A 12,515-nucleotide genomic window follows, 5' to 3' on the forward strand; every position below is an offset into this window, starting at 1 on the left:
TGTTATAAGTAAATTAATATTTTTGTTTTTTTTGTATATATCTTTATTCATTTTATATTGTATCTAAAATTTCAATAATGTTTTTATGCAATATCTTTATGTTTTTCTTGTTTGGTTAAACCAATTTATCCAATATACAAATTTGTATATGTATTTGTGTTGATGTTTATCTATTTTTAATTTAGATTTTTGAGTGCAATGTTTTGTTCATTTTTCAATAAATTACTATCTTTGTTAAAAAGTATTTTATTTCTACTAGAAATCGTTCTTTTAATTAAAAGAAATGATCAGAATAGGAAATTTGATTAAATTCATAATTCATTATCAACAAAATGTAACACATTTTATAAGTTTGGCAACGGCGCGACTGTGACGTGACGTCATAAATAGGAAAAGGTTGTGTACTGACAGAATTGTATGATTGTACCATAATTTTGGCCAGAATGTACCATAATTCTTACCCAATCATCTGGCAACACTGATAACAATATTGAGTATAGGTTAGAAGTATATATAATATATTTTCATTATTGAAATTAAAGGTTAGAAAACTAACCTATACAATACAAGATTGCCACATCTCTTATTTACTTAGGTCAACCGATGTTGCCAAATCCTTTTATGTTCGGATTCCTTCTATTTCTATTTTTCCTGAACCAGAATTGATAAATAATTAATAAATAAATAAATAAGGTTCTTATTTTATAGTGTCTATTTGGTAGATCGGTAGCAATGCTGTGTTAGAAATAACAACCACACTCTTTACTCTAAACTTTAATGGTCCTTAAACGAAACGAACAAAGAGTTAAATTAAATGAATAATATTAAAACAAACATTATAACAACATCTAATGTTGACCGTAATCAAATGTATCGTCAGAGCCCGCCGAGTCTCAAGTGCCCGCGTTTCTCTCCCGTCCCACGGTTCTTCATTTTTTGTTCAGTCAGCTTAATCCTTGAGGCGGCATAATGCCATCAATAGAGCGATTGATAACATTCGGCCCTTCCTGACCTCTTAGAGTGTCCTCACTCTGCTGAACCAGATCAGTCGTCTACTCGGCTGACTCTGGAAGAAACAACATAACTTTAACTAACTTTTTAGTGTATTTTTTTTTATGCTGTTATTCTCTTTTTAAGTTCAGACAGGGTAGTTAATTTATCATTCTACCATGTAAATCTGAGTAATCTGGGTATTTTATCTTGTCTGAGTAATTGCTATTACTCGAAGTACCAGGTCGAACCCTATTTCCAAGATAGAAACAGCACACTCTCCATAGCAGAATAACTATTAAAAGTTCTCTTTTGTGAGCACTTCTGAGTAATCTGGGTATTCTTATGCTTCGTCTGAGCGCTACTGACACTCGGAGTACCGGCTTTTAACCTACTCCCGAAGATAGAATTACCACACTCTAACTCAACAAAAGAACAGATGATCCAAGAATTGGATGCGTACCTTAAATGAACAATTTATAATTTAATCCATGGTTTTAGGTTTTCAGTCGCAGTAACCCCGACATAAGGATTCTGAGATCGATGCATTCCTGGAATTTCTCTTACTTCATAACGATCATTCCCCAGAATCTTCGATACTCTGAAAGGACCTTTCCACTTTGGCAATAATTTACGACTACTACCTGTAGCCGGAAAGGAGGTTATTTTCAATAATAAATACGCTTCAAAGTGCACAACTTTTTCCTAATTTAACCGAAGCTGTATCTCCAACAGGTACCGAGATCCGCATGCTTAGGATTCTTATCTTGGACACCCTGTATATGTATTGCTAAAGGTCATACTACACCATAATAAGACCTGAACGGTTAATCAGTTATTGGTGCGGATTGACCATAACTTTCTTTTTAACCCACGAAATCATCGGATGGAAATGAAAACCGAAGAACTGTTAAAGAATTTATCTATCTACACGTGAAGTGTGTTAATGTTATTGTCGAGAATACCGGAAGATGCGAAAGTTCTCGCTGTGTTCACTAGTGACGTTATCGTGGGGTGTTCTGGTGATTTTATGGGATGATGGTTGCGATGGACGATCTGCGATGCCTTACGTGCCCGATTCTATTCATCCCCCGTTGCCTGACAATTGTAAGTGTTAATTGATCTGTTTTAATTACATATTTTATCTAATTTAATTTAATTTAAATGTGTTTCTATTGTAAAATACCAACTTAGTAGTTAAAACTGTCCAATTTAGATAGCACGATTTTTTCCATTTTCTCAGTAATATCAATATCCTTCTTTTGTTTTATTTTTTTTTTAAATGACACATCTAAAACGAACTATTTAAAACCAAAATAACTTCTACGTCATCAATTTTTGACCTATAGTATAGTGTGTTATATCAAATTTCTCGGATCTAATTATGTAACTTTTTTTATAAATCGCCCTACAAAAAAACTGTCAAATTATTACAGCTTCCGCTCAAGATTCAGTCTTTTGTTGTTTCTCTTCAAAAATCAATTTTTAGTCGAAATGATTAACGTAACGTCAGAACTGACCGATGCGGAAATCGATCCAGAAATGAGTCCGGGACTGTTCCAGGGCGACATGGCCCTAAACAACGACCTGTACAACTACTGGCGGATCGGGATCAAGTGGGACGCCTTTCCAGAGAAATTATGGGACAATGGGGTGGTACCATACACAATCAGCCCTCTATATGGTAAATTTAATCGAGAAAACCGTTATGGGGTTGTTAAAGGGTGGTTTTCCAGAACCGTCCGACCGAGTGACCATTTTAAAAGCGATCAAGACGATTAGTTTTATGACCTGCGTGAGATTCGTGCCATGGGACAATAAGAGCAAAGACTATTTAGTTATTTGGCCTATAAAGTATCCCAAGGGCTGTTGGTCGTTTGTTGGTGAGTGTACAAAGATTATTTATACAATTTCTTCTAGGGTCCACTTATGCAAGTTCCAAGGATTTCTTTTTTATTTGGATATATATGGAACGTTCTAAATTACTTCTGGAATGTTTTCAGCAGATATAAAAATGCACACATTTCGACATCGTTCGTTTGTTTTCATGTTTTTTTCGTCGATTTTCTATAGCGATAAACGGAAAGTTGAAATTTTAATTTTAATGGTACCATAAATAATTTGTGTCAAAACCGTTCGAATATTTAATGGCTTTGACACGGATTATATTTATTTAGAACGTTCTTTATACAGGGTGTTTAAAATATGCGATAATCAATCCCCTATTACAACCAAATACGTAGTGACTAAGTATTGCCAAAGAAAATAATAGTAAACTATAGAAAACCCATCCCGTGTAAATTTTTTGACCACCTAAAAGGATCCCCGCTTTTCGAGCGAGGATCCATCGGTGAAATTACGCGTTGAAATCTGGCCGATCGCTTGGCTGTGTTGCAAAATTTAATTTGGCGGCTGCGACTCAGCTGATCAACACAATATTATTTTTGTTATTCGCTCTTGTGACGGATGTATCGATACAGGTTATCAACACCGGCAAAGCTCTCCGTCGATTTTTGACAAAAGTTATTTACAAATAATTCTGTTATTTTTTTAAAATTTTGTCACTGGTTTTGTAATACATAATGTCGGGTAATGTATGCCAATATTATGACTGTATGCGAACTAGAAGAGAGAATCCTACGTTAAAGATGTTTAAATTTTCTTATAAAAATCCGTAAAAAAAGTATTTGCGAACGTTGGATTTTAAATTGCGGTAAGTCCTAGAGTTCTATAAACATACTCATACCTTAACAGTGCCTTAGTAAGTAAGTACAGGGTGTTCCATTTAAGAGAAAAAACGGCATATTGTTTGACTTTCCCGGTATATTTAAAAAAATTGAAGATAGCCCATCGACGTATTTTAACTCGGAGAATTTGAAAATCGTAATAAGAAAATAATTCCATAAAAAAACAAAAAAGACTGACGACATTGTTTTCTTATTACGATTTTCAGATTCTCCGAGTTAAAATACGTCGATTGGCTATCTTCAATTTTGTAAAGATACGGAAAAAGTAAAAAATATGCCGTTTTTCCTCTTAAATGGAACACCTTGTACCTAAAGTTCATTTCATGGGTCTTTAACTGTGGGTCCTAGAAGAGCCAGGTATAAATACGTGTATTTTTACGCAAAATTACAGCTGAATACCTGTGAAATGAACATCACCTTCAATCTATATCTATCTCAAGTTTTAATTGGGAACTATTCGGCAATGAAAATTACAGTTAACCAAAAACTATAATTTTCTGACTTTTAGGTAAATGAAAAATGTGTAAGGTGGTAAAACTATGAGGTGATGTACAAAGTTAATTTTTGAATACTGAAAATTAAATTTAAAGAATAAAAATATATAATACCGGTTTAAATAGTCAAATTCCAAAACAATAATTACTTTGAGATAAAACCTTAAAAATAGTACCATAACAAATAATAATAGTTATTTATTAGAGTAAAATAGGCGTTTTAAAATTACTGCCTTCGCTAAAGCTCGTGTAGTAAACTTCATCATTTTACTCCCTATTAATCATTTTACTGCCTCATCTGTAAAAGTCAATAAAGTGAACTTTTTGAGTGAAGGCGAAAAATATATTATTTTATTTTATTATACTGAATCTTCTGATTTTGACCAACTTTAAACGTCGTCTTTAAGAATTATCAGGTTGACAAAAAATATAAGTTACGCTTTTCTTTTTAAATAGGTAGGTATTATATGATACCGATTTTGGGGAAGTTTGAGGATCGATGATATAAATATTTTTGATAGAATTTCTCTTTTGCGCGCCATCGTTTTTTTGTGCTCATGCAGTTTTGTATACTTAGTGTTGCCATTGCTAAGTGGGACACAGAAAATCCCATGTTATTTTTTATAGGGATTGGCTTTCCTCTTTAACTTAGAGAAAAAAGTATTAAAATTTATTAAAGAGCACTAAAATCTACAGCCAATAAAATAGCACGTCACGCACAGACATTTTTTACTTATTTAAATAGCTTAAATCTCTACCACTTGTTACTTTGATAGTCAAAATACCTTTGACATATATATCAATTCACGCCGATTCTGTGAGCTTTATTAAGCTTTATAGCCAAAAATCTATATAAAAAATTATTTGTTTTTATTGCAATGTATTTACAGACATTTTTTTATCTTGACTAGTGGACCGTCAAATAAGTTTGTCATTTTATACATGACTACTGTATTGGTAGTAAATACAGTAGTCATTTGGCTTTCTACTTTGAGCAGTACCTGTAAGTACAGCTTAAGAAAAAACTCATCAAGATTTTTGGACATAACCTCTAAACAAACCAATTCAAAAAAAATAGTAGTTATTTTGTTGCTAGAAGATTTTATTATTCTTTAATTAACTTAAATATTTTTTCTCTCTACAAGGAGAGTCAATATTTTCCTAGGTCACTCTTGGCGAACACCCGAAATAAAAATTAATCATCAAACGGTATTTTTATTATTTGCCGATTTCAGGAAACGCAACGTTACTTGGTATGGATCTGGAAATCCTGAACAATAAACACTTGTGTGAGAGACATCTTGCGGACAGCGCTTTTCGGACGGAAAAACCGCGTTATTTAAAAACAAATGCAATACCCTACGTATATTTCCCAACAGATGAACATTTAAAAGTACTATCACCAGAAAGGACCTATTCGGGGAAAAACGGGCTTTACCTGCAGACAGTCCGACAACCAACGAAAATATAACGAAAAAATTACATTTAAACGAAGGCGATCATAATACAAAAAAACTAGAGGAAATAATTAAACTTCCAAATCATACAATGACGCCAAGAAAATTAATGTTAAAAAAACAAAATAAAAATTCTCGGAAGTAAATTTAAAAAAAAAAATTCTGTATGCGACTTTTACAGTTAAAACAAAAAAATTATAAATCTTTAATTTCAAAAGTAATGCCGTTGTTAATATTTCTATCAGTAGTACCAAAAACATTTATTTTGATGCAATTAAATGGACAGTCTAGAAAAAAATGGAACAACAGGGAAAAAAAAAGTGTCTGTGTCAATTTTTTATAAATCTCCTGCGGCATATATGTTTTTGAGGCGAAAAGGTTTTATTTTACCGTCCGTTTCAACAATACGAAGATGGATGAGCGAAAATTTATTTAAAACAGATATTGATAACGGTTTAAAGTATCATCTTAAAAAAAAATGTGAGGGTATGACCAAAAATTTAAAAAAATGTGTGTTAGTCTTTGACGAGGTTAGCATTAAAAAACTAATTGAATACAACAAAAAACTCGATCTCATTGAAGGATTTGAAGATTCAGGTGTCTTAGGGCGTTCCTCAAAAAAAGCAACACATGCTCTCGTATTTTCGATTAAAGGCCTATATAAGAATTGGAAACTTCCGATATCCTATTACTTTTTAAACCATAACTTTAAGTTTTTTCATAAAAATAATATAGGTACTAGTAATGTTTCTTTGATTTTGTTATTTAAAATGTTTGTGAGAATTATTTTCTATTAAAACATATTCCTTCACTTTGTTCCTAATTAACTTCAAATGTCAACTTTAAAGATTAAGGCCTTATCAATAATAATTCTGCGATGCGGTACAAAGACAAATCAATGCAAAAATGCCAAAAATTAAGTCTTATAGATTTGGAATCGTTTTATTTTTCTAGGCACGTGCATTTTTTTTTTTAATTTTAGCGTTTGAAATAATAATAGAGAAATTTTAATTTTAATGCGAACAAAACCAAAGTGATGACTCAACAATTTTTCGCGTTTTTTACAAATTTTTTCAATGAAATAATATGGTAGGTGTAATATTTTATGTAGTTTTATAGAGGCAAATAATGCAGGCGACAAAACCTCACTATATATTAAGGCCCAAGTAATTTTATCTCAGTGTATCTAAATAAATAAGGGAAAAAACATAGTCACAAGTTTCTAATAATACGTTAAATGAATATGTTAAGAATAAACTAAAAATTAATTAAAACATCCATTTTTCCAAAACTTAATTTTTGCGAATACCTCGTTCTGTCTTTATACGGCGCGGCGCGAGAGAATTAGATAAAATTTAAAATGTTATCAGTAATGGCAACGTCGCTTCGATTCCTACAAGGTTAGCGCATAAAATATTCTTATTTAAGGAAGCATTGATGTCTCCTTGTCGGTTCACAGCTTGCCATTTACGTGGGTTATCTATTCGTTAGTATAATTATCTTTGGTATTGCGAAATCAAACCACAATAACTCATGCAGTAGCAGCGCCCATCCATTGCCTAATAACGCGCATCCAGTGAAGAACCACCCCGGTTCGCACTTCAAGTTCGTTTGCGGCAGCCAAAAACTGCATATAAACGAGTAAAACGTATTATCTCGGGTCGGCACACAAAATACCCAATAATTTATTTTTGCCCGAGTTAACTCGGGTTAGCGAAAATGTGACAGGCGAGCTTACCCGAGATAACTCGGGTAGGTTCAAATTAATGAAAAAACGTACTTTTTTTAGATTTAAATAAATCTCCAAGAAATCCTCATTTTTTCCAAAAAAAAATAAAAAAATACAGTTTTCACAGGAATATATATTTTGCGAATTTTCCCCAAATATTCTGATATAGCAATTTATAACGTCAAAAACATCCAATATCTCAAAAACTACGCAATGTAGCTTAATGAAACAAACAGTGCATGATTGAGGAAACCTTCCTTGAGAAACTTTGTTAAGGGTATAAATAGTTTCCACTATGCCATTTCATGCCGAGTCATATCCAATGAGAAGCTGTGATTTTAAACGTCACTCTTGTCATTAACCCTCTATTGCATTTTGTTCCCAAACGGGAACAATATCATTTTTCAATAATTTCTATTAAATAAAACTTACAAAATATTGTTTTTATGCATGGAGTGACTTCTCGGGAACATTATTATTTAAAACTTTGTCATTCTCCCACTAGATGGTAGGCCAAGACAAAATATTCCATATTTTGGTTTCTACTGTTCTGACGAGACGTAACGTGTTTTTGTGCGAGTTTTAGTGGTAAATAATTATATTTTTAGGTAAGTAATAATTACTATTTTTTTAAAATATCATTTTGTAGTATATAAATTAGTATAAGGTACATTTATTTTAAATACTTCTTGAAAATAAAGTAATAAAAAACATATTTATATTTTTGTTCCCATCCGGGAACATTATGCGTAGAAATTACTTCGGTACTAGATATTTTTGTTTTTTTTTGACAAGTATATTTTTTAGCTAAATTATTGTTTTTTTTTCAGAATGGATCCAGATGACTACGCCAATAAGTACCAAAAATTTTTATGGAAAAAAACTTCAATCTGTTTTTCACGTGAGGAATATTCCTGATGAAAGCGAAGATTCGGAACTTTCTGAAGACGAAATTCGGGAGAGCCCTAAGCCAGAAAATGAAGATTTATACACTACTAGCAGCGATGAAGAACCAGATGACAACATACCATTGTCCGTCTTACGACAACGTCTAAATTATATAGATATATCTCAAATAAAATGGACAGAGACACGCAGCCAAACAGATGAACTAAACACACAATTTCTTGGAAGTGAACAGTTGCCTGATTCAATTTTGCAACTGAATACTCCGTATAAATTGTTTTCTTTTTTTCTTTCCGAAGAATTTTTTGAAGAAACTGCTCGCCAAAGTTGCCTGTACAGTGTACAAAAAAATCCAAATGTACCTTTCACAACAGGAGTTGAGGAACTACAACGATTTGTTGGAATTATTTATTGGTCATCTCTCGTTCGACAACCCTAACAAGAAGACATTGGTCCCCAAACACTCGATTTCCGCAAATTGCAGATGTAATGACCGTAAACCGCTTCGAAAGGCTAAAAAAAATATCCACTTTGCAGATAATTTGACAAGTGATAAAAGTATTGATAAAATTATGCCAGTTCTGGATGAAATAAAAATTGCCTGTAAAAAATTGCCTCTGCAAGAAAATGGATTAGTCTAAAAACCTATAACCCGAAGAAACCTCATAAATGGAGCTACAAAATGTGGGTACTTTCTGGAGTTTCAGGAATTTCATATAACTTTAAGCTTTATGGAGATAAGGATGCAACGCAGATCATACAAGGAGAGCCAAATTTAGGAGCAGCAAGTAACGTTATTGTTCGATTATGCAGAGATGTTACTCCAAACATAAATCATAAAATTTATTATGATAACTATTTTTGTTCACTACCTCTTTCTTATAGCTTACTTAGCGAATAAAAGTATTCAAAGTGTCGGCACTATTAGACAGAACCGCCTTAAAAATTTCAATCCCAAAACCGAAAAACAAATGAAAACAAACGGAAGAGGGACAATAGAAGAAAAGTCAGTAACTTTGGGAAAATCTGAAATAAGAGTAGTTCAGTGGTATGACAATAAAATTGTTACCTTGGCTTCGTCCTATTGCGGTACGGAACCTGTTAGAAAAGTAAAAAGATTTTTCAAAACCGAGAATACTAAAAAGGAAATTGATTGTCCCGATATTGTTCGAGTTTATAATAAACACATGGGGGGAGTGGATCTCCAGGATTCGTTACTTGGCCTTTACCCTATAAAAATGAAAAGTCGCAAATGGTACCATAGAATATTTTATCATATGCTTGACGTGGTTGCCGTAAATGCCTGGATATTAGATAAAAAAATTAAAAAACAACTTGGACAAGAAAGCAATATTATACCACTTTTGACTTTCAAAACTGAACTTGCTATGCAGTTGTGCAATAGAGGCTTTCCAAATAGTCATAAAAGGGGACGACCAAGTAATGAAATTCTACCTATACCAAAAAGAAGATGCCAAGAAGCTGGACCATCCAGGCAATTCAATTAGATAGTGTTGGCCATTGGCCAAACTGGACAGTGGAAAGGGAGAGATGTAAATTTCCACAATGTAACGGCAAATTAAGAGTTAAATGTTTAAAATGTAAGGTTCATCTTTGTTGTAATTCAAAACAAAACTGTTTCGTTAAATTCCATACTTCCTAAAATATTATACTTACATAAGAATTAAAATTATTTTTACTTACCTTTATATAAAATTAATCCATAATGTTCCCTTTCGGGAACATTTCTTTTTTTGGCTAAAAATAAAAAAATAAAACAAAAAAAATGTTTTTAATACGTATACGTCGAAAAATAAGATATACAGCATAAAAATATATTTTTTCCAGAAAAAAAATTTTTTTTTGGAAAATTCATGCAGTAGAGGGTTAATATCCAATATCTCAAAAATTAAGGAAGATTGAGGAAACATGTTTCGAGAAACCTTGGTGCAAATAGTTTCAATTACGACATTTTAACTTATGGATTTTTTTCCAATGCCTTATCCGGTAAAAGGTTTTGGCTTTAGAGGTCAGTTCTCAGAAATATCCAATATCTCAAAAAATAGTCAATATAGCTTAATAAAACGAACAGTGGAAGATTGACGAAACATTCCTTGAGAAACTTTCTTTAAAGTGTGAATAGTTTTAACTAAGCCATTTTGAGTTATGGAATGTTTTCCAATGCCTTATCTATTAAAAAGCTTTGGCTTTAAAGGTCAGTCTTGTCAACCAATATCTCAAAAACTACTCAATATAGGTTAATGAAATAATGAGTGGAATAATAGAAAAACATTCCTTTGAGAAACTTTGTTTAGAGCGTAAATAGTTTCCACTTAGACATTTTAAGTTATGGAACGTTTTCCAGTGCCTTATCCAGTAAGAAGCTTTGGCTTTAAAATTCTTGTAAAAAACATCCAATATCTCAAAAACTACTCAATGTAGCTTAATAAAACAAACGGTAGAAGATTGAGGAAACATTTCTTAAAAAACTGTGTTTAAGACAGAATCTATAAACGTATAATTTCTTAGGTCGTTTCGGAGGTGCCCAAATAGTCAGCCTAGAACCTCCAGACAAAAACAACCAAAACTGTTTAGGAACAGAAGGTAGAGCTATCCACGAACTAATGCACGCTTTAGGAGTATTCCACGAACAGTCCAGATGGGACAGGGACAAGTACGTGAAAATACACGAGGAAAACATCATACCAAGTAAGGAATTTAATAACCTCCCAATTCACTTCTCTTAAACTGATTTGTCTTCGTTAGTGTTCAAATCGAACTTCGAGAAACAAAGTCTGGAAAACACCACGTACAGCTTCGAGTACGATTATGACTCGATAATGCATTACGGGAGGAATTTCTTTAGTAAGAGCAAAAGTAGACCGACCATCACGACGAAAATGGGCCATCCGAGGAAAATCGGACAACGGAAAGCGATGTCCAAGGGAGACTGTTTGAAGCTGAACGATCTGTACAAGTGTCTGGATAGGCCCAATATGAAAAGGAAATATTATAATTTGTGTAATTTTATGGGGATTTAATAAAGTTATTTAAAAAACAGAAATGTGCTAAGTAATTTAAAAGTTAAGGAGGGATTTGTGAGGTATTTTATCACAAGTTTTTCTACCATTATTCTGTTGGTATAATCAGAAGGGTTTGTTCACTTATTGATTACGAAGATGTTGCAAAATGACAAAATTAAATTATTGATTAAGAAACGTCACTGTTTTGATTTTAATTTTGCCAATTATTCTTTATAATGAATATTAAATAAATAATGTATTTTTTCCACAGATCAAATCGTTTTCTTCATTGTGTCAAGAATATTCTTAATAAATTTGTTTTTTAATTATTGGGAATATGCTTAAATAATGAAGGTTTTTCGGATTTTAAATACAAAAAATAAATTGATATATCATCGTTTTTTTCAATTTTAGTATTGAAAATACTATTGGGATCCTAATCCGAGAAATCTTCCACGGGATGCGACAGATTCGAGCGACATTGAGCGTGCGCCGCGCCGCCCCGACCGTCACCGTAGAGCTAGACCAGCGTATAGTCGAGTCGAGTCAATTCGCTGCTTGCATTATAGTTTGGGGAATCTGTAACATATTTCATTAAAAAAAAAAAATTGCAACCCGCAAACGAATGACTGGATATGGTAAAGGGGTTCATAAGAAACACAAAAAAAATAAATTCATACCTGGGGTAGTTGCGGGGTGGTTTTGCGGGGGTGAAAACTGAAAAAACCAGCTGGAGCATTTTTCTATCGCCATTTCCGGCGAAAGTTGACGCCCAAATGAAAAGTGCTTAATAGCAAAGTTGTAGACAATATAAAAATCTATAATTTTTGTAGAGGGCACTTTTGAACATAACCTCAAAATGTTCAAGATAAATGCAAAAATTGCGAAATTTTTTTTTTTTTATGAAAATTATGCAATTTTCATAAAACTTGGTATAAATATACCCTTTAGTTTCCTAAATAATCTCTATTTTTTTCAGTACTACACCACAGCATAAAGAAACCAGCAGTCGCACTTCAATAAAAATACATTGGCTTGAATAAGCGAGTTCGGTGCATGTGTACTAACGCAGGCGAGGCATATTTGCTTATAGTAGGGATGCCGCTGACACTCGCTACGGTCCACGCGGCTTTTGCCTTGGCTAGAGCCGGACTTAAACATTTTTTTAG

At 32.8% G+C, this 12,515-nt stretch overlaps 1 protein-coding gene across 1 annotated transcript; it reads left to right on the top strand.

Moving 5' to 3' along the window:
* The first annotated feature begins 1,828 nt into the window (after window positions 1-1,828).
* Window positions 1,829-11,427, top strand: LOC126738422 (hatching enzyme 1.2-like). The gene is made up of 5 exons (XM_050443754.1): window positions 1,829-2,097; window positions 2,480-2,674; window positions 2,727-2,873; window positions 10,853-11,032; window positions 11,090-11,427. The coding sequence occupies exons 1-5, from the start codon at window positions 1,962-1,964 to the stop codon at window positions 11,362-11,364; spliced, it is 933 nt and encodes a 310-aa protein (XP_050299711.1). The 5' UTR covers window positions 1,829-1,961; the 3' UTR covers window positions 11,365-11,427.
* The last annotated feature ends 1,088 nt before the right edge of the window (window positions 11,428-12,515 follow it).

Source organism: Anthonomus grandis, chromosome 7 (assembly GCF_022605725.1).
Source record: "Anthonomus grandis grandis chromosome 7, icAntGran1.3, whole genome shotgun sequence".
Taxonomy (NCBI): Eukaryota; Metazoa; Arthropoda; class Insecta; order Coleoptera; family Curculionidae; genus Anthonomus; species Anthonomus grandis.